The following is a 27,151-nucleotide window of genomic DNA, read 5'->3' on the forward strand; positions in this document are numbered from 1 at the left end:
TATGCAATAAACACACAATACACAATACAATTTATTTGTCACTTGAACCTCATAGAGGCTCAAATGAAATGTTGTTTCTGCAGTCATACACACATGAAAAAAAGACCCAAGACACAACACAATTTACACAGACATCCATCACAGCGCATCTCCTCCTCGCTGTGATGGAAGGCAAAAAAACTTATCTCTCCCCATGCACTCCCCATTCCCCTCCCGATGTCAGAGTCAAAGCCCCCAGCGGGCGATGGCAATTGTCCCGCGACCATTAAAGCCACGCCGGGCGATGCAAGGCCACGCTCCGGGTCTTGTTGTTGGAGCCCCCGGCAGGCGCTAGCAAAGTCCCGCAGCCGTTGAAGCCACGCTGGGCGGTGATGTAAGGCCCCGCTCCAGGTCATCCTCGACCCTGCGACTCGGGCGGGAGAAGTCGCCGTTGCAGAAGCCTCGAAAAGCGGTCTCCCACCAGGGACCCGCGGGCTCCCGATATTACTGTCTGCCAGACCTGCGGTAAGCCTCCGAATCTCCGGGGGTCGGGTCACAGCAGAGCTGTGACTCTCTTGATTTGACACTTGAGTCTATATGCCAGTGATGCTGCTGCAAATAAGATTTTTTATTGTACCTGTACGTCACCACACTCATGCATATGGCAATGAACTTAAACTTGAACCTGAGGTAAAAGATCAGCCATGGTCTTATTGAATGGTAAAGCTCATACACAGGGCAGCACAGCTTACTTCTGCTTCTAATTCTTCTGAATAGAATGGTACTTTTGGTTTAATTTTGCCCCATTTCTCTTCACTGTAAAAGCAGTACCAGAAGATGAGAGACCTGAAGCACCAGGTACAGAGGACCCATGAGAGTGAATGCAGTGTTAGGCAGTGGTTTGAAAGTATGATATCCATTCTCAGAAGTTTATTATTATTTCACATGTACCGATGTAGAGATAAGCTTTTGTTTGTGTGCTATCCAGTCTGAGAAAAGACTATATAAGAATATAATCAGGTCATCAATAGTGCACAGATAAAGGATAAAGGGTATAATGTTCAGTGCAAGATATAACATTGAAGTTCAATAAAGTCCAATTAAAAATAGCTCAAAGGGCTCCAATGAGGTAGACAGGGGACTAAACTGAACTGAACTAAACCTCTACAGCAATTGATGGAGCTCTCAACTCAATATCCTCTGTTTTCCACATGTTTGCATAATCCTCTCTCGCTAAGTACAGATTAATGGTATTTTTCCCTGATACTCACCTTCCACCCAACCAGTCTTCACATTAATTGTACTATTATTCACAAATTTCCCCAGCTCCACGTGATCTTACAAGCAGTCAGCTCTCCTCCTCATTTTGCATTTCAAAAGGACTGCTAACTTCATGACCTCCTGGTCCCCTCTTCAGTCCCTACCATTAATGGAAATGGGGGGGTACACAGGGGGACAGCGTTCCCCTACTTTTCAGTTTCCAGCTCGGGTTTAATGAGTACTGCAGAAAGATTGGAGTCGTTTATCACTTGATTCAACTGAGGCAAAAAGGATTTGTTAACTGCCACTGTTAGCACTTATTAACAGCCCGTAGTCAATTATATTGACTGCATTCCTCAGTCAATATAATTGCGTTTTGACCAAGTTTGCGTTTCTTTGAATAAAATTAATGGGAGAATTTCTTAAAACTTACTGTCATTAAGGGCTCCGGACCACGAGCACGGGCTTCTTCCTGGTGTGCAGGTACAGTCATTCACCCACGTTATTTTAAGAAGGAACTGCAAATGCTGGAACAATCAAAGGTTGACAAAAATGCTGGAGAAACTCAACAGGTGAGGCAGCATCTCACCCGCTGAGTTTCTCCAGCATTTTTGTCCAGCCACGTTATTTAGTCATTTGTCCCCGTCATTTAGGGATATTATATTAATTTTTTTTTAAAGTTTGTGTGATGTTTTCTTTTTCTCCTTCAAGGTTAGTTCTTCTGTTTGCTTTTATTTGCTTCAATTTTATTTAGTGTTAGTTAATCACGTTGTGGTTGTAGCTTTTGAACAATTTGAACATATTGGATTTTTAAAATTCATATACATTCATAGTGTTGCCCGAGTGCCAAATCCCTTCAGCTGTACCTGCAACTGAAGCTATGGGTGCATTAGTAGACCTTGAAGAGGCATTGACACTTATTGACATTTTATGTTGAGGGGTAATAGAGAAGGGCTCCGGACGTCAAGCTCACTGAGTGAATGATACAGACGTCCTGACTGAAAATCACACCCTTCCGTTCAATTATTTTGGGATAAGCCTTTCTTGAAAACATGCTACTTTTTGCTTTGCCCATTTTCAAAATATAGAATTTTGAATTTGGCGTTTGATTGGTACAAGAAGACTACAAAGCTCGTAATATCTATTTTTTTACACACTGTAACTTTCTACATTTCTACTTTTAGAAACATAGAAACATAGAAAATAGGTGCAGGAGTAAGCCATTCGGCCCTTCGAGCCTGCACCGTCATTCAATATGATCATGGCTGATCATCCAACTCGGTATCCTGTACCTGCCTTCTCTCCATGCCCGCTGATACCTTTAGCCACAAGGGCCACATCTAACTCCCTCTTAAATATATGGGTATATATGTGGCAATTATGGCTCATGGAATTTTGTCCCACACTACTAGTTATATTCGTAACAACATATTTAAATACGTGATTTTCAATCTTTCCCAACCCCTTAAAAAATGCCTGAAGAAGGGACCCAACCCTAAATGTCGCCTAGCCATTCCCTCAATAGATAGACACAAAATGCCGGAGTAACTCAGTGGGTCAGGCAGCATCTCTGGAGAGAAGAAACAGGGGACGTTTTGGGTCGAGATCCTTCTTCGGACCCTCCATAGATCCAGCCTGACCTGCTGAGTTCTCCAGCACTTTATGTTTTGCTCTTAAAATAAATCAGTGGTCCACTGAAGAAACAACACGATAGACCACTCTGGAAGTGCAAGTTTTGCTGTACACTTCATACTGTAGAACACATCATAATACACCTTGAGTGAATTAATGGGGTTAGATTAATTTTTTTAAATCTGTTGTCTAGAATTAATTGATACCCACCCTATGTACCTTATATCGGATTTAAATCGGAATTCCGATTTTTTTTGTTTTCCTATTTGCCAATTTTTTGGGCCCGATTATTTGGCGGCCAATCAACCGCTATCTCTAAGGGGGTTGCATCCAATCACCGACCAACTTCCCTTAAAATTCCCATCCAATCAACAAATTGGTCCCCTCCCGTCCAATCAGCCGCTGTCTCCAAGGGCATTGTGTCCAATCACATAATGCGCTGGTCACTCGGCGGCCAATCAGACACAGTCTCTGAGGGGCGTTGTGACCAATCACCGACCTGCTTCCCTCACCAAAGCAGACGATGGCTAGAGCCAACACACAGAGCGAGAGAGATAGATAGATGCAAGAAATCAGCTATGACATATAATACACAATAAACTGTATTACAAATACACAATAAACAAGTTATGCATTCTTGTACTCTTACATGGGTATGGCCGCACATAAAATAATCCCCCCCCCCCCCAAACCTCACGGACCTTAGCGTACCCCTAGTTCCGAAAACCCATTTCAATCACTGGTCCCTACCCACCAGCACTGATGAAATCTCAGCAACCTGAAAGGTTTACTTTTTCTTTTCAACTGATGCCTACTCGATCTGCTGATAATTTTCAGCATATTGCATTTTTATTTCAGTTTTCGGGAATCTGGGATTGTCTTTTTTCTTTATCCACTGTTTCAAGTTGTCCAGTGCCATAGTTACAGTAGACTAATACAATATGATATATTGGCTGTTCTTGAGCAGAGCACATATTAGGCATTGTTTAGAAACAAGGATCTGCAGATGCTCGTTTACAAAAAAAGACATTAAGTGCTGGAATAACTCAGTAGGTCAGGCAGCATCTCTGGATAACGTGGACAGCTGATGGTTTGGGTCGGGACACTTCTTCTGACTGGTTGGGGAGGTGGAGGAGAAGAAAGCTGGTAGAGAGGAGGGCAGGACAAAGCTTGGCAAGTAATAGGTGGATTGGGGTGAAAGTGAGATGGTTGGACAAGGGCAAGAAATAAAAATACATAAGATGCGAGACATTGGGTGAAAGCAGCGTTTACCTGTGCAGAACAGAATTACTGGGATAGCTGTTGGGCATTTTAGAGCAACGTTTAGAAACAAAAAATAATTGCATTGCCGCAATATAATTTATTGGCGCACTGTAATACTGACAGCAAAAGTGGGACAGACCATGCTGCCGGGTCTCCTGAATACGATTGCGCAAGAAGAACAGTAAATGTGCGAGCTTCATTTCCTGGAGCTGGATTAAGATTGCAGGCTGCGTATTTGCGAAGGTCAGACCCGATGGAAAAAAGACCGTGACGCTGACTGGGATTTCTTTGAGATGAAGAGACCAGCTGCAGCGTGTTTCTTTTCATATACATCGTTACACAGAAACAAGGAGATTTTTATGTTTTTATAAATATACATAATCGGTGAGTTGTTTTTTTTCTTCAAATATCCGTTCTGGTGGGGGAAGGGATTCAGAGGCATCAGAACATTGAATGCTGATCTTGACTGCTGCACCGACCCTTGTCCCTGTGCGCAGGAGAAAAGGTTTGGATTTCCGCTGCAATTTAGTTCACTGCGCTCTCAGGGCTTAGGGTTTCGGCTTGTTTGGGTGATAAACAAAGGTATAAATCCTCCCTTTTCTTGTCTGCCTTCTCTTCGTGTTATGTTTTAAAATGGAAATGCTGGCATTTTAAGCTGTGCTTAGATGCAAGGAACTGCAGACCACCGTTTACAAAATAAGTGCTGGAGTAACCCAGCAGGCCAGGCAGCATCTCTGGAGAACGTGGATAGCTGATGGTAGACACAAAATGCTGGAGTAACTCAGCGGGTGAGGCAGCATCTGTGGAGAGAAGGAAGGAATGGGTGACGTTTCGGGTCAAGACGCTTCTTGAGACAGATGGGGGGATAAAGCTGGAAGAGAGGAGGAGCAGGACAAAGCCTGGCATGTGATAGCCGGAGGAAGGAACTGCAGGGGTTCGGCCCGAAACGTCGCCTATTTCCTTCGCTCCATAGATGCTGCTGCACCCGCTGAGTTTCTCCAGCATTTTTGTGTACCGAAGGAACTGCAATGCTGGTTTAGAAATTAGGTGCAGGAGTAGGCCATTCAGCCCTTTAAATCGAAGATAGACACAAAATGCAGGAGTAACTCAGCGGGACAGGCAGCATCTATGGAGAGAAGGAAGGAATGGGTTCAGGAAGGAACTGCAGATGCAGTTTTTCCCTTCGCTCCATAGATGCTGCTGCACCCGCTGAGTTTCTCCAGCATTTTTGTGTGCCTAGGAAAGAATGAGTGACGTTTCGGTGATGGGCGGGGCGGGAACCCTGGGCGGACTACAACTCCCATAATGCCTTGCAGCGGCCACGCATGCGCGGCTGCCCCCTGACGGTGACGTCTCTCTCCACAGGGCACAGACTTGAAAGGTAAAAGGTCGTCGTTGGTCGCTGCACGGAACCCCCATGATTCCTATATGTCCAGTTGTTTCTTTCACCTATGGTAAGCGACAATTTATATCTTTCAAAATCAACTTTTTAAATAGGGAGATAAAGGTGGTGGTTTTGGGGGGAGTGTGTTGTGGAGAGTGTGTGTTGAAGCCGCGAGTAGAGAGCGGTGTGCTCCTGTTTGCTGTGATGTTGCGGGCACTGAGTGAGTGAGTGACTGACGATGTTTTACTGGTCTCTCCCTTCTCCCCCCTCTCCTCCTGCTGCTGCTGCGGCGGCTGCTGCTTGTTTGGGCGCTTCTCCTGGTGCTCAGTGCCTGGCCGGCTGGGCGAAGATGCCAAAATGGCTACCAGTAACTACTTTGGATTTGCCCATGGTGGTGCTGCGCAGTACAGGTACGTCCCCGCCGTCCCCGCCGCCGCCGCCGCCCGCCCTCCTCATTGCACGGCCTTCCTCACTCCCATTCAATCCACTGGCCCTGCCCCCATGCAATCTGCCCCTCTTCCCGCAACCCCCTTTCATCATCAGCACACCGACCCCCACCTGATCTACAATTTAATAAAACAAGCCGCCCCTACTGTCAAAAGACTTGTTATTTTTCCTCCTTTGTTGTGTATAAATTAAAACTCCCGTTTGCATAGTCACAAAATGGCGACATGGTGTGCGGTTTCGAATAATGTGCGGTTGCTTTCGTTTGAAATGTTTATTTTGATTAGAATTAAACACGAACGGCCAACCTCTTGCATCTCATGTGTATTTCCATTTGATTTTTGTTTTAATAAAAAAAGAAAAATCGCCTTGACTTTCTAACGGTAACTCAGTCCGTTGCCTGAGGATCTTGTATCATCAAACAGGTGCGAGTTGGACAATGCAATGTGGGATACCACGTCAGGAAATCGGAGTCATAGTTTTCACTGACATTGGGCTCGGGGGGCAAAAATACAGCCCATGTTCAACATTCCCATTGTGTAATTAATTGTTTTAATTATATGTTTAACGGTTCAAACTAATGTGTAACATATCATTTGGATCTACTCCGAATTCGAGTTTCACCGTAATTTTAACTCAACGTGACATTGGCAGGCTTTGAAGTATTAATGTCGCCTAGTGTAATCTGATACAACGGCATGTACATTATTTATACCGTTTCAAGTACTTTAAATACGATGCAATTCGCACTTCCCCTACAACGATGAGGGAAGGGATAAATATTATCTTGTTTGAAATCAGGCTTAGTTGGAATCATGTAATTCACAGTACCAAAAAATCTCCTTGCCATCTCTAATCTACCATGTGATTTCTCAATGGATATTGTAATACCTATTTATTTTTATTATTTGAATTTAGGAGGAAATGACAGCTGAGAAGTTGACCCTCTGTAATGGATAATATAATTGATCCTTATTCCCTTCTGTTGGACACTCTGCAATGGGGGGGGGGGGGGGGGGGGGGGGGGGGTGGTGTTGACTTGCAGGTAATTGGATCCAAGGCCAGAGGTGAAAAGCTAAAAGGCTATGAGATGAGGAAAGAAGCAGCATGAAATATGAAGCCATAGGAAGGGATATAGGTGGAAGAGGGAGAGGAAAGATAGGGGTAACATTGGGTGTGCATCCAGTTGTGATACAGGGGAGGGAGGGGGCATTTGTGAATTCCCTAAAAAAAGTTAAATGTTCATAACCGAAGATGGCAACAAAAAGCTGGAGTAACTCAGCCGGTCATGCGGCATCTCTGGAGAAAAGGAATAGGTGGTGTTTTGGATCAAGATCCAGTTTCAGATTGTTCATAACTATTGGGTTGTAAACCACCCAAGCAGAATATGAGGTGCTCTCCCTCCAGTTTGTGTGTGGCCTATCTCTGCCAGTGGAGGTGGCAGAGGACAGAAAAGTTAGTATGGGAAAGGGAGTTAAAATGGCCATCAACTGGGAGATCCAGTAGGCCTTGCTGGACCGTGTGCAAGTGTTCAGCGAACGGTCTACTCGTGATCTCACTGATATAAAGGAGGCCCCACCAGGAACATCGAATGCAGTAGATGAGGTTGGAGGAAGTGCATGTGAAGCTCTGACCACCTGGAAGGACTGCTGTGTTCCATGGATGGATGTTTAATGGGAGGTATAGGGACAGATCTGCTGTGTTTGCTGGTGAATGCACCTGGGGAGGGGTGCTTTGGGTGTGAATGGGTGAGTGAATTGAGTTGCAGAGGGAGTAGTCTGCAGAAAGGGTTGTGGATGGGTAGGTATGACTGGTGGTGGGATCATGTTGAAGGTGTGGAAAGGTAAAATTGTTATGTATTCTCATGATTCTCATGACAGCAGTATCAAGCTAGTAATTTTTTTAGAAAATTGGGGTAGAGCTTTTGTGTGGTGATGTGTTACCAGATGGAAGGGGAAGAATGCAGGTCGAGGCTCGGAATAAGTGAATGTGGGTGTGATCTGCCAACGACTACTATTAGTGTGAGAATAAAAATAACTTTGATTGACAGTAACAGTATTGGAGATAAATAGGTTGTTCCTAGGAGCTCACCAGTTCTAGTAATCTTACTTCATTGATTACTATGATTCGATAAGCAGTTCCCAGAAATCTTGAATGGATGAATTTGTTCTTTGGTCAATTTGAATGGTTTTTCAGGACAACCTGATTACTAGGCAAAGTGAGCATGTATGATATTTAAACAGTCTTTTTGGCAGATTGATATCTGGTTATGGTTTTCAACCTTTTTTTATGACAGTTCATAAGGTGGTATCATTAATACTCAGCTATTTCCATTTGAGCTTGTTCAAGACAGCCGTGAGCATATGGAAGTGTTCACCAGATAGAGACTGCAGATGCTGGAATTTTGAGCAAAAAACAAACTGGTGGAGAAAATCAGGTGGGATCCTTCTGACTGATCTGTCTGAAGAAGAGTCCCAACTTGAAATTTAGGTTCCTGAGATGATGGGTTTGTTATAGGAGAAGAAATTGACTAAAATGTGCTCATACCTGCTTGAGTTAAGAAATAGATTGGCAATTCAGCCTTTAATGGCTATTGGTCATTCAGTAAAATCCCGATAGATCATTTACTTCAGCGTTAGTTTCCCGTACTAGACCCCTTGTCCCCTGATTCTATCCAGTTTTTGTTTAACGTACTTGGCAACTAAGCTTGGACCGAAGAGAAAATTTGGCCAGAGAGTTCCAAAGATTCATTGCTCTTTGGGTGATACAACATTTCCTTTTTGGCCATAACGAAACATGAACTCCATATCTTATCATATTAAAACCTTTTGGATATTGTCACCACGATATCCAGTTTCGAAGAATGAGAAATATCAATAATGACATTCTCAAAAGGGTTGACAAAGTACATGCAACTTCAATGTTTTTTGGGGTTGGGGTGCATAGAACCGGGAGTCCTTGTGTCAAAGCAAGGGTCTAGCTATATAGACAGATTAGAAGTCTCTTCATGTGGAGGGAAGTGAATCTTTGGCATTCTGCACCTTGGGGAATTGTTGAGGTTTAGTTGCACGGTATAGGTGACCCTTGTGTTACAGGAGGGGGGGCAGAAGAATTGCGTTTCTAGAAAACGGCACCTATCATGATTTTCCATAACATGAAGCCAGGCTCTCTATATTATTTGCCTAGAAACAAGTTGAGAATTAAACATAGAACATAGAAACATAGAAATTAGGTGCAGGAGTAGGCCATTCGGCCCTTCGAGCCTGCACCGCCATTCAATATGATCATGGCTGATCATCCAACTCGGTATCCCGTACCTGCCTTCTCTCCATACCCCCTGATCCCCTTAGCCACAAGGGCCACATCTAACTCCCTCTTAAATATAGCCAATGAACTGGCCTCAACTACCCTCTGTGGCAGAGAGTTCCAGAGATTCACCACTCTGTGTGAAAAAAGTTCTTCTCATCTTGGTTTTAAAGGATTTCCCCTTTATCCTTAAGCTGTGACCCCTTGTCCTGGACTTCCCTAACATCGGGAACAATCTTCCTGCATCTAGCCTGTCCAACCCCTTAAGAATTTTGTAAGTTTCTATAAGATCCCCTCTCAATCTTCTAAATTCTAGAGAGTATAAACCAAGTCTATTCAGTCTTTCTTCATAAGACAGTCCTGACATCCCAGGAATCAGTCTGGTGAACCGTCTCTGCACTCCCTCTATGGCAATAATGTCCTTCCTCAGATTTGGAGACCAAAACTGTGCGCAATACTCCAGGTGTGGTCTCACCAAGACCCTGTACAACTGCAGTAGAACCTCTCTGCTCCTATACTCAAATCCTTTTGCAATGAAAGCTAACATACCATTCGCTTTCTTTACTGCCTGCTGCACCTGCATGCCTACCTTCAATGACTGGTGTACCATGACACCCAGGTCTCGCTGCATCTCCCCCTTTCCCAATCGGCCACCATTTAGATAATAGTCTGCTTTCCTGATTTTTCCACCAAAATGGATAACCTCACATTTATCCACATTATACTGCATCTGCCAAACATTTGCCCACTCACCCAGCCTATCCAAGTCACCCTGCAGTCTCCTAGCATCCTCCTCACAGCTAACACTGCCCCCCAGCTTAGTGTCATCCGCAAACTTGGAGATATTGCCTTCAATTCCCTCATCCAGATCATTAATATATATTGTAAATAGCTGGGGTCCCAGTACTGAGCCTTGGGGTACCCCACTAGTCACTGCCTGCCATTGTGAAAAGGACCCGTTTACTCCTACTCTTTGCTTCCTGTTTGCCAGCCAGTTCTCTATCCACATCAATACTGAACCTCCAATGCCTTGTGCTTTAAGTTTGTATACTAATCTCTTATGTGGGACCTTGTCGAAAGCCTTCTGGAAGTCCAGATACACCACATCCACTGGTTCTCCCCTATCCACGCTACTAGTTACATCCTCGAAAAATTCTATAAGATTCGTCAGACATGATTTACCTTTCGTAAATCCATGCTGACTTTGTCCAATGATTTCACCACTTTCCAAATGTGCTGCTATCCCATCTTTAATAACTGACTCTAGCAGTTTCCCCACTACCGATGTTAGACTAACTGGTCTGTAATTCCCCCATTTTCTCTCTCCCTCCCTTCTTAAAAAGTGGGGTTACGTTTGCTACCCGCCAATCTTCAGGAACTACTCCAGAATCTAAAGAGTTTTGAAAGATTATTACTAATGCTTCCACTATTTCTGGAGCTACTTCCTTAAGTACTCTGGGATGCAGCCTATCTGGCCCTGGGGATTTATCGGCCTTTAATCCATTCAATTTACCCAACACCACTTCCCGGCTAACCTGGATTTCACTCAATTCCTCCAACTCCTTTGACCCGCGGTCCCCTGCTATTTCCGGCAAATTATTTATGTCTTCCTTAGTGAAGACGGAACCAAAGTAGTTATTCAATTGGTCCGCCATATCCTTGTTCCCCATGATCAACTCACCTGTTTCTGACTGCAAGGGACCTACATTTGTTTTAACTAATCTCTTTCTTTTCACATATCTATAAAAACTTTTGCAGTCAGTTTTTATGTTCCCTGCCAGTTTTCTTTCATAATCTATTTTTCCTTTCCTAATTAAGCCCTTTGTCCTCCTCTGCTGGTCTTTGAATTTCTCCCAGTCCTCCGGTATGCTGCTTTTTCTGGCTAATTTGTACGCATCATCCTTCGCTTTGATACTGTCCCTGATTTCCCTTGTTATCCATGGATGTACTACCTTCCCTGATTTATTCTTTTGCCAAACTGGGATGAACAATTTTTGTAGTTCATCCATGCAGTCTTTAAATGTCTTCCATTGCATATCCACCGTCAACCCTTTTAGAATTAATTGCCAGTCAATCTTGGCCAATTCACGTCTCATACCCTCAAAGTTACCTTTCTTTAAGTTCAGAACCATTGTTTCTGAATTAACAATGTCACTCTCCATCCTAATGAAGAACTCAACCATATTATGGTCACTCTTGCCCAAGGGGGCACATACAACAAGATTGCTAACTAACCCTTCCTCATTACTCAATACCCAGTCTAAAATAGCCTGTTCTCTCGTTGGTTCCTCTACATGTTGATTTAGATAACTATCCCGCATACATTCCAAGAAATCCTCTTCCTCAGCACCCCTGCCAATTTGATTCACCCAATCTATATGTAGATTGAAGTCACCCATTATAACCGTTTTGCCTTTGTCGCACGCATTTCTAATTTCCTGTTTGATACCATCTCCAACTTCACTACTACTGTTAGGTGGCCTGTACACAACACCCACCAGCGTTTTCTGCCCCTTAGTGTTTTGCAGCTCTACCCATACCGATTCCACATCCTCCAAACTAATGTCCTTCCTTTCCATTGCATTAATCCCCTCTCTAATCAGTAACGCTACCCCACCTCCTTTTCCTTTCTGTCTATCCCTCCTGAATATTGAATATCCCTGGATGTTCAGCTCCCAGCCTTGGTCACCCTGGAGCCATGTCTCCGTGATCCCAACTATATCATAGTCATTAATAGCTATCTGCACATTCAACTCATCCACCTTATTACGAATGCTCCTTGCATTGAGACACAAAGCCTTCAGGCTTGTTTTTACAACACTCTTACCCCTTATACAATTATGTTGAAAAGTGGCCCTTTTTGATTTTTGCCCTGGTTTTGTCTGCCTGCCACTTTTACTTTTCACCTTGCTACCTATTTCTTCTACCCTCATTTTACACCCTTCGGTCTCTACGCTCACACATTTAAGAAACCCTTTCCCTTTAACTCCATCCTCCACTGTCCCATTCAACACCCCACCCCCCTTATTCAGTTTAAAGCCACCCGTGTAGCAGTGGCAAACCTGCCTGCCAGAATGCTGGTCCCACACCTGTTAAGATGCAATCCGTCCCTTTTGTACAGTTCCCCCTTACCCCAAAACAGATCCCAGTGATCTAAGAATCCCTGCCCCGTGCACCAGTTCCTCAGCCACACGTTCAGGTCCCGTATCTCCCTGTTCCTGCTCTCGCCAGCACGGGGAACTGGAAGCAAACCGGAGATAACAACCCTGGAGGTCCTGCTTTTCAACATTTTTCCGAGCTCTCTAAAGTCACGCTGCAGAATATTCATCCCCTTCTTTCCGACATCGTTTGTGCCAACATGCACTACCACTTCCGGATGTTCACCTTCGCCCTTGAGGATTTTCTGCACTCTGTCCGTGACATCCTGGATCCTGGCACCGGGAAGGCAGCACACCATCCTCGCATCCCGTCTGTTGCCGCAGAAACCCCTGTCCGTACCTCTCACGATGGAGTCTCCCACTACAATGGCCTTGCCTGCCTTAGGCCTTTTTGGTTTTGGCTCAACAGCCCTATTCGCATCACAGGCAAGTCCGCCGCTCACGTCTTCTGTCCCAACAGCTTCTAAGCGGATGAACCTGTTTACAAGAGGTACATCACCCGGGGACGTTGGCATTCCATGCTTCCCTCCCTTTCTCACTGTCTCCCACCTTCTCTCTTCCAGTACCTTAGGTGTAACAATCGTACTGTAGGACTTGTCGAGGAACGACTCCGTTTCTCGGACGAACCGGAGGTCATCCACTTGCTTCTCCAGTTCCCCAACACGGCACTTCAGGAGCTCTACCTGGATGCATTTTTCGCATTTGTAGCAGCCAGAGGCACCAGCGGTGTCCTTGACCTCCCACATACTGCAAGCATCGCACTGAATCAGCTTGCCTGACATCTCCTTCTTTGGTCTCTACCTCTCAAGCGTATTGCGTGGTCTCCTCTCCTCAGCCTCCTCGCCAAAGACTCTCGAGCCAAAGACTCACACTTTTCTCACAGGGCACTTCACTCACTGCCGCTCGCAAAGAGCTGTCCTGCTTAAATTGACTGATAAATTGCCTGATTTACCAATTTACAGAGCAAATTCCTCAGTTTTCAACTGTTTCCACCCCTCTCCTCCCACTTGGGCTAGAGCCAATCAGTCGTATCTCTTGCTAATCTGTTGCTGCTGTTGTTCCTTAAATTGGGGTTTGTTTATTTTCTTTATTTACAGATTCTGAGAGAATTTTATTCTGTATCTCAAATTTTTTGGCAATGATTTGTGAAATTTGTTGGTGAATTTCTGTTACCCAATGGCGTAATGTGGGGTCACCTGCATAATTAAGAAAGAGCAATAACCTTTTTTAGATATAAAGGGAATCGTGGAGCATGGGGTCAGTGTGGAACAGTGGTGTTGAAGTGAAAGGTCAACCACAATCTGACTGAATGGAGGCATAAGTGGTCAAATGAATATTTGTTTTGTACATGTATAGGTTGTGAAAATCAGTGAATTGCCATTAGTATTTGTATACTTTGTAAAATGTATACACAATCTTTTTACATTTCAAGAATGTTGTCACACACTGCACTACATCCCAAAATAGATAACTGTTCCATTGCTCTTGTGATTGGCATCTCTCCTTGCATTTTATAAACTAGAGCTCATCCAAAATTGTGTCGCTTGCATTCTAACCTACATCAAATGCTGCAGATTGGTGATTTGGAAAAACACCTTCATTCTAATTATTTTAAATTGCTTTAGCTCCTGACTACCCTCAAAATTTATCTTTGGTTTCACCTCCTTAACCTTCCTTGTTTTTCATTACTTATTCAAATGTAAATTCCCTTGTAAATATATATATATTTTTTTTACACAAGTCTCTTGGCATTCCATTTCCTTTGGCCAAATTTGTATTTGGTAACCATGGAAGACAAGTTAAATTCTGCTTCATTGGTTGTGTGTAAATTCACGTTTGAAGTCTTAAAATTTAGAAGAAATTGAAATTTGTCAAGGGTGAACAGGAAAGGTTTAGAGGAATATGGGCCAAACAAGGGCATGTAATGTAGGTGGGGCATTTTGGTTGACATGGGTATGTTTCTGTGCTTTATAATGCTGACTGTATGCCACTTCTAATTCTGATATTTTGTTATTTAAATGCTTATTTTCCATTTTCACAATTGACAGTGAAATAAGGACAATGGTGTTGAAGTGTTAGCAATATAAAATAATTATGTACATCTAGAACAGAGCATACTTGTAATTCTGCAAAACCTGATGGACACAAAAAGGAAATTGTCAATGTAATTTTCAGGTTCCAAAATATGGTAAATTCTTCAAAATGACTTAAGTAGTTGGTAGCTCAACCCTGCGCAAACTGGATTAATATGATATCAAGATATGGAATTGAGTAATTGGTACTGATTTGTGAAGATGTCCTCTTGCACAAAATATGGTTCAAATATTAAAAATGTAGTGAATGCATTTTCAGCTATTTGTTTTTTTAAAGTGTATATTTGGCACAGCTTGCGGAAACCACACGTATATAGCAATTAAAGTCTAGGTGGTGTTGCTGAATTTGGATGACAATGGTCATCGTGGGTTACCTTTGGGACTAATTTGATTCAATGTATGCTTAAGTGATGGTATAAAGTAGAGGAATTCAATCTTTTGTTCTGTACTGTACCAGGTCAGTAATCAGTTCATTCTCAATCCCAAATCTCCCACTTTCGCAGGTATCACGTGTTCAGACATGCTATCTACAAGTGCTTGAGATAACCAGATTTTCTTGGTTGAAATGTAGTTCTTTATAACATGCACAGCTCTTGCTTATAATTTCTCTTCCTAGTCTCTGTATCTGATGGCAGGTAATTTTGTAAATCAGAACAGTAGTTGAAGATGCTATATTTAAGAGGGAGTTAGATGTGGCCCTTGTGGCTAAAGGGATCAGGGGGTATGGAGAGAAGGCAGGTACGGGATACTGAGTTGGATGATCACCCATGATCAGATTGAATGGCGGTGCAGGCTCGAAGGGCCGAATGGCCTACTCCTGCACCTATTTTCTATGTATCTATAAGATTTCAACTATGGTTTCGACCCGAAACTTTGCCTATTTCTTTCGCTCCATTGATGCTGCCTTACCCGCTGAGTTTCTCCAGCATTTTTGCCTACCTTCGATTTTCCAGCATCTGCAGTTCTTCTTAAACAGTAGTTGGAGTGTTCAGGTAGTACTGTATCTGTTGAGGGATAAAACTCAGAAATTTTCATGGGGATTATTTAATGAGTGATCACTGAACAGAAACCAAGTGCTGGCTTGAAAAAGCCAGCGAACATTCATTTCTCCCCAGTTGAGCTTTATGCTATCTAGTTTTCAGACGAGATATACATGGTCGAAAAGCATAACAATTGTGATACCAACTAATAAACCTGAAGCATGGATTAATATTCCAGAGAGATGAGTTTAAGATTCAGGCTGGAGCATTTTAGAAATGGCCAAGCACCTTTCTCTGTTTATGGGGAATTAAATACGCTAATATTGTCAACAATTGACTTCTATGAACAAATTAATGCCGAATCTTTACTTTAAAATGACTGATTTGTGCTTTGATTAAAATAACAAACTGAAATGCCCAGGCTGAATATTGTAAAACCTGGTCATAGTTAAAATTTGTTCAATCTTTATAGCTGAGATGGCCAGCATTTCCAGCAGTCACATTAAAGCAATCATACTTAAGAAATCTTATTTATAAAATGTCCATTGACATGCACGGAAGCAGACCATTGGGTCCAATTAATCCATGCTGCACATGAGCCTCCACTCCACCGAGTAAACGTAATCTTTTCAACATATCCTTCTACTCCTTTGCGCCTGTTGCATTATCCTCGCATGCATCTTTTGTTGTTTTGCATTTCAATTGTTATTTGGTATTAAACCTTCCTTTCTAATTTTTAGTCAAAGCATTTTCTGTGGCATGTTCAATTTCTTGGTGTTATATCTTAGTTAGAGTTTAGTTTATTGTCACGTACAGAGAAAAGCACTTGTTACGTGCTAACCAGTGAGTGGAAAGACAATGTATGATTAAAACCGTGTCAATATCGTTTAGTGCAAGATAAAGTTCAGTACATTCTGATCAACGATAGTCTGAGGGTCTCCAACGAGGTAGATAGTAGCTCAGGACTGCTCTCTAGTTGTTGCTAGGATGGTTTAGTTGCCTGGTAACAGCCAGGAAGAAACTGTCCCTGAATCTGGAGGTGTGCATTTTCGCACTTCTATACATATTCCCTGGTTGGAAAGGGAGTGACTGTGATGCGACTGGTCCTTGATTATACTGGCGGCCTTGCCAAGGCAGTGTGAAGTGTAAATAGAATTAATGGAAAGGATGTTGGTTTGTGCGATGGTCTGGGCTGCATCCACAATTAATGCAATAATACAAATATATTAATTGTATAGCATAATCAATAATACAATAATCAGTGGAGTAATATTGAGGCACAATATTTGGTGTAAAAGCTTAGTCAGAACTAAGTTTTAAAGCTTGTGAAGGAAGCTAAAGGTAAAGTTCGGGGAGAGAATTCCAGAGCTAAAAACCTTTTGGTTGTTTTTATTATGATGATTTTTATTTTCACTTTTTCTTCCTTCTTGCTTGAATGTTTACACAGGCAAATGCATCCACTCACAATATCACCTTCAGGAACTACTCATTAAAATTGTGCTATTGCATTAGAACCCAATTCTCCTTGTATATAATTTCTCACAGTTATTTCTTGGATTATTTTCAGATTGGTGTGATGTAGGCTGAGAAGCATTGGACCAAGTGAAATAGGTATTAGGTATGTTTTGGGTATCCATTATAGCAATACAACCTTTAAAGTTGTCTCCTTGAGAATTTTCCTCACTGGTCCAGCCCCAAACTCTTTATAAAAAAAAATAAAAAAAAGCCTATTTGAATATTATTCAATGTTTGCATTAGGAAAAGTTTTGCTGGGAATTGATCAAATTGGTGCTTCAAAAATGCACAACAGCTTTCAGTGCAAATTAGTTTATGATTGAATATAATGCTGTGTATTTTGTATACTTTTAAGTAACATTTTACAGATTTTTTTTAATGTTGATTTAAAGGTTTGAAAGACTGCTATTGAGCAGTTTCTTGTTGTGAAATTGGGTGAAAAGCACGGGTAATCAACAATATAGATGACACAATAGCTCCAGATTTCTACAAACACAAATGAAGGTCCAGATAAATTGACCATTTTTACATTGATGAACTTCTTCTTATCAAGTCCACACACAAGATTAGACCTTGTTCAGCCAGAGCAGAACACACTTCTCGGCATCTGCATACAATGGTGTCTGTCTTGTGCTTCTTGTACGTGGTGGCGGGAAGACTGGTGGAAACAATTAGAGACGTGAACTCTCTTTCCACGACCCAATTAATGAACTAAGATGAGTAGGATGTTTCACTAATTGCCATTTATAAATTAACAATAACACTAATTTGCTACTATTGTGACATTTTCAAAGCTATGCAGATTTACTGAAAACTGTTACAGCAAATGTACTTTAGAAATTGGTGACACAAATACATTTGGGGATCCCTATAAAAGTTGCCAGTCTGGATAACTACAGATCACATGAGATCCAGAGTGAGCTAGACAATTGGATATACATTGCTTGCTTCGTGCTAGGAGTCAGGGTGGTAATGTAAGGTTGTTATTCAGGTCAGATGTCAGTAACTTGTGATGTGCTGGGTTCATTGTTGTTTGCCATCTACAGTAATGATTTGGATGAGCATGTAAATAACATGGTTAGCAAGTCTGCACATTACACCAGATTAAAGATTAGTTTATTGGATACATAGAAAATAGGTGCATGAGTAGGCCATTCGGCCCTTCGAGCTAGCAATATTCACTATGATGATAGGTACACAAAAATGCTGGAGAAACTCAGCGGGTGCAGCAGCATTATGGAACGGAGGAAATGGGCAACGTTTCAGGTCAAAACCCTTCTTCAGACTGATGGGGGGGTGGAGAAGAAAGGAAAAAGGAGGAGGAGGGGGCTGAGGGAGAGATAGGAAGGGGACGAGACAGCAAGGGCTAACAAAATTGGGAGAATTCAATGTTTATGCCCCCAGGATACAGACTCCCCAAGCAGGAATATGAGGTGCTGTTCCTCCAATTTTCGGTGTTGCTCGCTCTGGCCATGGAGGAGTCCCAGGACAGAGGTCGGATACGGAATGGGAGGGGGAGTTGAAGTGCTGAGCCACCGGGAGGTCAGGTTGGTTAATGCTGACCGAGTAAAGGCGATCGCCAAGCCTCTGCTTGGTCTCACCGATGTAGATCAGCTGACGTCTAGAGCAGCGGATGCAATAGATGAGGTTGGAGGAGATGCAGGTGAACCTCTGTCGCACCTGGAACGACTGCTTGGGTCCTTGAATGGAGTCGAGGGGGGAGGTAAAGCGACAAGTGTTGTATCTCTTGCAGTTGCAAGGGAAAGTGCCCGGGGAGGGGGTGGTATGAGAGGGAAGGGAAGAATTGACAAGGGAGTTACGGAGGGAGCCATCCTTGCGGAAAGCCGACATGAGGGGAGATGGGAAGATGTGGCGAGTGGTGTGGTCATGTTGGAGGTGGCGAAACGGACGAAGGATTACTTGTGGTATTTGACGGCTAGTGGTGTGAAAGGTGAGGACTAGGGGGACTCTGCCCTTGGTGCGAGTGGTGGGATGGGGAGAGAGAGCAGTGTTACGGGGTATGGACGAGACCCTGGTGCGAGCCTCATCTATGGTGGGGGAGGGGAACCCCTGTTCCCTGAAGAATGAGGACATTTCAGATGCCCTGGTGTGGAACGCCTCATCCTGGGAGCAGATGCTGCGTAGACGGAGGAATTGGTAGGGGATGCAATCCTTACAGGAAGCAGGGTGGGAAGAAGTGTAGTCCAGATACCCATGGGAGTTTGTGGATTTATAGTGGATGTCGGTCAGAAGTCTATCACCTGCGATGGAAATAGTGATGTCAAGGAATGGTAGGGAAGTGTCGGAAATGGTCCAGGTGTATTTGAGTGCTGGATGGAAGTTAGTGGTGAAGCTGATAAAGTCAGTCAGTTGTGTGTGGGTGCAGGAGGTGGCATCAAAGCAGTCGTCGATGTAGCGTAGGTAGAGGTCGGGGATAGGGCCCTGGTACGTCTGTAACAAGGATTGTTCGACATGCCTGACAAAGAGGCAGGCGTAGCTGGGGCCCATGTGTGTGCCCATAGCTACGCCTTGTATTTGGAGGAAATGGGAGGCGATTCCGCTTGGGGAGTCTGCATCCTGGGGGCATGAACATTGAATTCTCCCAATTTTGTTAGCCCTTGCTGTCTCCTCCCCTTCCTAATTCTCCCTCAGCCCTCGGGCTCCTCCTCCTTTTTCCTTTCTTCTCCCCGGCCCCCCTATCCCCCATCAGTCTGAAGAAGGGTTTCGGCCCGAAACGTTGCCTATTTCCCTCGCTCCATAGATGCTGCTGCACCCGCTGTGTTTCTCCAGCATTTTTGTATACCTTAGATTTTCCAGCATCTGCAGTTCCTTCTTATTCACTATGATCATGGCTGATTGTCCAAAATCAGTATCCCGTTCCTGCTTTGTCCCCGTATCCCTTAATTCCATTAGCCCTAAGAGCTATATCTAACTCTCTCAGTGTGTATTGTCATATACAGAATGATGGAACATCATAGCGCCTGCAAAAACAGGTAGTGGAAAGGAATATAAAAGTATATACTAATAGAGTGACATTTGAGGTTGAGGTAAGAGTACGCGGCAACGTGTGGGGGATGGGGGGGGGGAATGGAGCGTGAAAGAGATGATTAATTCAGGAGTTGGGTTGCAACACAAAGCAGCTTTTCTTAAGTTAGGATGTTCATACTCCTGTATCTTCACCCAGGAGATGAAGGGGGAAGAGAATGGATATGGAAACCTGATTCCATACATTTGCAATGCACCGTGAAGATCAAATGTATAGAAGGAATTGAGGAGCCTGTGATGGGACGAGGCTATGATCACCATTGCGGATCGAGAGTAGAGGAGGCTGAGATGCATCCCATCGGAATGTTTTCATGCGGCTGTGGAAGTTCAAAGGAACGTTCATGGGCATTCAGGCAAATGTGACAAATGATAGGCTTGCATCTTGAGAGCAAGGGGTGAGTTGGGCCAAAGAGCCTGCTTTGGTGTTGTATAACTAAGGCTCTAAATGTGATTGTAGCTTTGCAGAACAGATAAATTGATGGGATTTTATGGATAGGGAAGTTGGTAATCATCGTATCTCCTTAATAGATTAGCTTCATGTATTTGGGCAAATAACAAAGTGCTTGAATGTTTTCTTAGTCTTGTTCTTTAACTTTCATTATAAGCTAATAATGGCAAAATCACAATATTAAAAAAAAAAAAACTCTTCAGGCATTCCTTGTATCAAGAAGTACAAAGCAGGTTCTCATTAGCAAACTAGATCACTTGCCCAGCATAATGTTGCTGGAGTGAGGGGAACATGTTTGCAACAGTAAATTGTATCTGTGGTTACAGGCAGAATTCCAACTAGCCAATTCAATTTACTTTGGCTAGCAGCTCTGTATCACATACAAAAGAGCATGATGTCGTAACAGATTCTTCCTGTTCATTGTTTAATGATTGTTAAAAGTTCTTCCAAACTAACAATATTTTTTTACAGCTTGTATCTTCCTCTGCAGCATTTGAAGAATTTTGACCAAAAAAAAGCTATTTAAATCTAAGCACTTTAGTTGATTTTAGTTTGAAATTTCTACTTGGAAACAGTATATTGTTAAATACTGTCATGTCTCAAACATTTTTGAATGCTAACCACTGAAAGATTATTTTATGAACTATAGCAAATATATCCCAAGTTGTATCTTTGCTTTCTTTATTTTCACTTGTGCCTAGTTTTCTGTTTGCATACTTGGGGTTCACTATTCATTCATTGCAAGTTTGAATAATATTTGTGTGTGGCATTCCTGAATTTCCACCAGTAGGTTTAATGTATTAGAATCTGAATATGGCCTTTTTTGCAGTGCAAATTTGGGCTTTTTCATTTACCCATCAAATGTTTAAAGATAATGAGGACCAAAGTGGTGAATTTTGCTGTTTTGACTTTTGGGCACTAAAGCCTGTTTTCATACAACTGTTCCTGAAGCAGAGATTCCATTTAATTGATGCCTTGTATCATAGATCGTTACAGTCGATCTATGCGTGAAAGTTGGAAAATGGCTATTTCTGGGTAAATTTCATGTTTGTTCATGTACAGATTGTTTAAGATTTAATAGGGGTGGTAATGGGGAAGAGGAAAAATCTCTGGTAGGTCCTTTCAAATTAAAGTTGGGTCTTTTGTGGAATATGTCAGAAAGTGTTGCTTAAAACAGAATAATCAAGTCATGGAGCAATTATTCTAAATGTATCAGTGCATTAGAGATAGAGTGAATCTCCCATTCATCTGCAGACTTTGCCTCCAGTAGATTGGCAAGACGTTAATAGAGAGCATTGATTCGGTGAGATGAGCTCAATATCATCACAGTGCAAAAGAAAACTTGTAGGGTGTGTGTGATTACAGAAGGGGTACATATTCTTGGGCGGGCCAGGGAGAAAATCTTAAAACCTTTAATGCGCTCCAAGTTGACTATTGGTGTCAATTAAACCAGATCTACGCAAAAATGCTACAAATGCAGCCCAACCAAAGTCTTATAAAGCTGCACCATGATTTCCTGACTTGTACTCAATGCCCTAACCAATGCAGATGAGTATACCATATGCCACCTTTACTGCTCTATGTACTTATGTTACAACTTTGAGGGAGTTATGGATTAGACCCACAGATCCCTCTGTACATTAATGCTTTAAGGGTCTTCCCCTTGGATTTGACCTCTGAAAGTGCAATATCTTCTTTGGATTAAAGTCCACCTGCCATTTCTCCACCTATTTCTGTAGCTGATCTATATGTCATTGTACATGACAGTCTTCCTCTGTAACCCGAGCAATTTTGTGTCATCTGCAAACTTAAGCCCGTCTCACTTGCGTGTTCTTGGCACGCTAATTACGCGACCTCGTTGTCGCGTTTAGGCGCGAAGGTCACGCGCGACTTCATTCGCCCGCACAGCCGTCTGGAGCGTGTGACGTCATTTGAAGATAGACACAAAATGCTGGAGTAACTCAGCGGGACCGGGATCTCTGGAGAGAAGGAATGGATGATGTTTCAGGTCGAGAATCTTCTTCAGTCTGAAAGAAGGGTCTTGACCCAAAATATCACTCTTTGCTTCTCTCCAGAGATGCTGCCGGTCCTGCTGAGTTACTCCTGCATTTTGTGTCTATCATAAATTTTCTTGGCCCTGCTCTGGGAGTAGGAGTCGGGGCGGACTGGATCCGCAACGGCTGTGAGCCCCAAGCCGAGTTCAGCGATCGTTTGCCTGCTTCTGCTGCTGTTGAAAATGAGATGTTGCATCGCGCCAGGGTCTTGGGCCCGTCCCACTTTGGCCGTCAGTTACGGCACGCAAAGATTTTGTTCGCGACAAAAACTTCGGAGCCCTGTGTGATGTCGCGCTCCACTACATACCCCTCCCCGCTTCTCAGTGGGACCGGCCCTGCCCGGCCACACGATGCCCGTGTGCCTCAACACGATGACCAGGTAGTGTAATTTGCGTGCCAAGGACACGTAAGTGGGACAGGCCCTTTAGTAACCAACTCATTTGCATATATCTCAAACAACAAAGATCTCAGCACAGATCCCTACAGAACTCCACTGATCACAATCTTCCAGCCTGAATATCATCCTTCCAATCCAATCCTTTGTTTTCATTTTGTAAGCCAGTTCTGAATCCATACAATCAAGTTACTCAATCCTTACATCTTAATCTTCTGGATTGGCCTACCAAGGGGAACTTTATGAAATGCCTTATACACAGCATGGATATTTTTAAAAACCATGTCAGTCTGAAGGTGTGTCTATACCCAAAAAGTCATCTGTCCATTCCCATCTCCTCCACAGATAATGCCTGATCCAGTGAATTCCTCCACCACTTTGACTTTTGCTCAACATTCCAGCATCTGCAGTTTCTTGGGACACCTTGAGGCTGGATTGAATGCCTGTGATGGACCAGGCAGTGTTGGTTGCTCTCTGCGGGTTCAGGCATCCAAGAGCAGGGCATTTGCCATATAAGGCTGAAATTCTTGTCATGAGAATATTTTCTGCAGAGCTTTAATGCTTGGCATGCTGAATTTTCTCAGGTGCTTAAAGTAAATATGCTAATACAATGGGTGTTATGGTATATAGGAGATTTAAAAAGCTGCAATGGTCTGGTTTTTTAATTGTTTTTGAAAACCTGCTATTTTGCATTTTATCAGAATCAATAGCAACATCTGTTAATTTGTCAGTTTTTCAAATGAATTAGGGTAGCATTGTGATCTCTCTGGGCAGTGTTATGATCTCTCTGTTAGAAATGCTGATGCCTGGGGCTCAACTTGCCATTATCCTCAGACCTTTTTAGAAGGTTGATTGTGATGAAGAAGGGTATGGTCCTTTTTCTTTTCAGAATTTCTCAATCTTATAAGAACATTTATTTTACATTTTATGTAATGCAAAATTCTGCATGAATATTACTCCAGAGACCTATGTAATTTTAAGAATTTGGGACCCGACTATGTGTTCGAGGCTGCATCAATAGAAATATTTTGGATATAAATGATGTCAATAGACAATAGTCTATTGATATCATGTCTTTGGTTTATAAATAAAATTCCCCCAGAGGAAATACAAGAGAACTCGGTTGCAATTATTTTTGGATATTAATGAATGGGAAAGGAAACGCCATGTTGGAGAAATTGCATTATTTAGCTTCCAAGTAACTAAATATTTTCATGACATGATTGTTAAATTGTAGATAAATACTGCACAGAAACAGACCCTGAAGTCCCTCTCTTGTCCATGCTGACCGTGATGCCCAGCTAAGCCCTCTGTTATGTTGCCATTGAAGTACATGTTCAAATGCCTTATAAACATTGTAATAGCATCTGCCTCTACTATCTCCGTCACCTCATTTGAAATGTGTAACATCTGTTTGGAAAAACGTAACCCCTTGCCTCTTATCACCGTAAACCTATGTCCTCTTGCAATCTCCTTTGCCCTGGGTGGAAAAAACACACCATCTAACCTAACTTTGGTCCTTATGATGTGATCTATCCAAATATGGTCTATCCAACATCTTGTGCAACTGCAAAATGACGGTTCAACACTTGTACTCAAATTTCTCTGCGTACTAAGACAAGCAAATGCCTTTTTCACCACTCTCTATCCACCTATATTGCCACCACTTTCAGGGAGTTTTGGATTGGCACCACCAAGACCCCACTGTATATTAGTGCTCCCAAAGTCCCTGATATTTACTCTGTATTTACAGGCTTTGACTTTCCACAGTTCATTGCTTTACACCTGCCTGGACTAAATTCCATGTTCCATTGTTCTGTGATCCGATGTATCTTTCATGCTTCCCCCATCTTAGAGATCCTTCACAGAAACTTAATTCACTTGCCTGTTCTCATTCCTACAATAATGCCAAGTATAGCCCTTCCAACCCCCCCCACCCCCAGTTTGACTATGTATATGTGTTTGTGTATATATATGTGTGTGTGTGTGTATATGTATGTACATATACATGTGTGTGTATATAAATACATATATATATGTATGTGTATATATATGTGTCTGTATGCATATATGTGTGTGTATAGGTTTATATATATATACACATACATACTACATCGTATACTTATTAAAAGTCTGATCTTGTACGTGTGTGTATATGTGGTTGTCTTTACATCTTCGCAAAAACACCTCGAGGTAATGATAAATTTTTTACATATTCTGATTCATATATTTCCCCTCGAGGCCGGGAACACCTTATCTGAACATTTTATGCTTTATTTCTCTACTTATTCTTGACTCATTACTGGTTAAATGTCTAAAGACTGAATTTAAAACGACCAGCTTTCACTGATGACGTCACTATGGCTCAGCTAGCTGTGATCATATTCACTGAAGATTTCATCCAATAGTTGACGTGTTATTTGCGATTAAAGCTTTAAAAATGCCAACTTTCACAAGATTATTACATATTTGGATTCACATTTTCCCCCTCTCAGCAGAGATCACTTTCAGAACATTTTATGCTTTATTTCTCGACTTGTTACTGATTAAAGTTTAAAAAAAAAAATCAAAATACTTTGAATTTCAAAACGACCACAATGGCTCAGCTAGCAGGGAGAGGGCAAATTGCTATTGCAACACGCTATTGCGACACGCAGGGCAAGTGCAATTGGAATTTTTTTTTAAGAGAACTGCTGAGGGAGACAAGGGGATTGCTGGAACCTCCTCATTTAAGCTTCTTGAAATAATGCAATCCTGGTCAATACCGTAAAAAATATAAAATCCTTTGCTCTTGCAACTCAATTGCTTTTGCGTCATACTGATCTGCCAACATATCAATTCTAATTCTCACAGCTTTTAGGAAGCTTTCAGTATAACCCCATCATAACCATTGACCCATTCCTATTCTATATCGCCTCATTGGCTGATCCCTATAGGATATCTTCCTTAAGGACTACCCTCAGTAACTATGCAGCACCCTTTCTTTTGCCCCGCACCTTTGACACCTGAAACTTTTATATATCCAGAGCATTGTGCTTCCAGTCCTGCACTTCCCTCGACCACTCCGATGATTGCAAGTATATCATTACCCCCACTTCTTATCCATGCTCTCCTTGTGGATTAAGGGAAGGCTCCTTGGATTAAGAAACTGCAGTTGAGTTCACCAACCCTCTTGTGCTTTCTTTTCCATTTCTACTTGCTCTTCCAGTACCTTTTCTAATCGGAGACGCAATGAGCTGCAGATGCTGGTTTACAAAAAAGACATAGTGCTGGAGTAACTTAGTGGGCCAGGCAGCATCTCTGGAGAACATGGATAGGTGATGTTTCAAGTTGCCCCCCCCCCCCCCCCAGATTGATTGGTGGGGGGAGACACGAGGAGCTATTTTGCTGATGTTTTGGAGAGCAAACATGAGATTCTTCTGCTTTAATTATGATGGTCCATATTGTGAGGAAATGTTGCTTCACATTTTGTGTTCAATGATGTTTTGTATGTTCATGGTTTGCTTGTGTTTAATTGTCTACCCCAACCACAACCAGCGACCCTGTGAAATTATCACAAAGAGAATCTGAATAAATGGATTTCTCAAGCTAGAATGATCTGTTTTTGCCCCTCAATTATTGACAGTTTGTATTAATGATGTTTAAGAGAGGGCTGATGACATGAAAGTAGGCTGCAGGGCATATAGTCATGAGGATATTAGCATTTTCAACAATATATTATTGGTTTAGTGTGTGGGTGCCAACCAGAACGACAGCTCAAGTTACTGAGCCTGCGGAGCTGGGTACTTACCATCGTGGAGCTGGCCGGCTTAGGAGTGTGGCGAGCTGCGGTGGCGCGCTGCTGCGACCCGACTCCGGTGGGTGGTGACACCGGGAGCTCGCGCGTCCCCGGTGGGAGACTGCTTTGCGGGGCACCAGCAACGGCGGCGACTCCAGCTCAAATTGCGGGGTTGAGAGTGACCTGGGCTCCGACATCGGGATCCGGAGCAGGGCCTTACATCGCCCGGCGCAGCTTTAAGTGCATTTCGTCTCTGTACTGGACAATGACAATGACAATTAAAATTGAATCTGAATCTGAATCTGAAGTGGCCGTGGGACTTGCTAGCGCCCGCCGGGGGCTTTGACTTTGACTTCGGGAGAGGAATGGAGAGCAGGGGAGAGACAAGACTTTGCCTTCCATCACAGTGAGGGGGAGA

General features: G+C 42.8%; 1 protein-coding gene and 1 non-coding gene across 2 annotated transcripts in view; both read left to right on the plus strand.

Moving 5' to 3' along the window:
- The first annotated feature begins 4,372 nt into the window (after positions 1-4,372).
- Positions 4,373-27,151, plus strand: part of zfr (zinc finger RNA binding protein) — a 61,728-nt gene continuing 38,949 nt past the window's right edge. Inside the window, exons 1-3 of the mRNA XM_055632735.1 lie at positions 4,373-4,518; positions 5,500-5,588; positions 5,847-5,928. Coding sequence (XP_055488710.1) covers positions 5,552-5,588; positions 5,847-5,928 — 119 coding nt within the window. The 5' untranslated portion in view covers positions 4,373-4,518; positions 5,500-5,551. The remainder of the gene's footprint in view (positions 4,519-5,499; positions 5,589-5,846; positions 5,929-27,151) is intronic.
- On the plus strand, positions 20,749-20,860 carry LOC129704830 (small nucleolar RNA SNORA66). Its single transcript, XR_008724786.1, has one exon. It is a non-coding gene; the product is annotated as a small nucleolar RNA SNORA66 (small nucleolar RNA).

The sequence above is a fragment of the Leucoraja erinacea genome, chromosome 1 (assembly GCF_028641065.1).
Source record: "Leucoraja erinacea ecotype New England chromosome 1, Leri_hhj_1, whole genome shotgun sequence".
NCBI classification, from domain to species: domain Eukaryota; kingdom Metazoa; phylum Chordata; class Chondrichthyes; order Rajiformes; family Rajidae; genus Leucoraja; species Leucoraja erinaceus.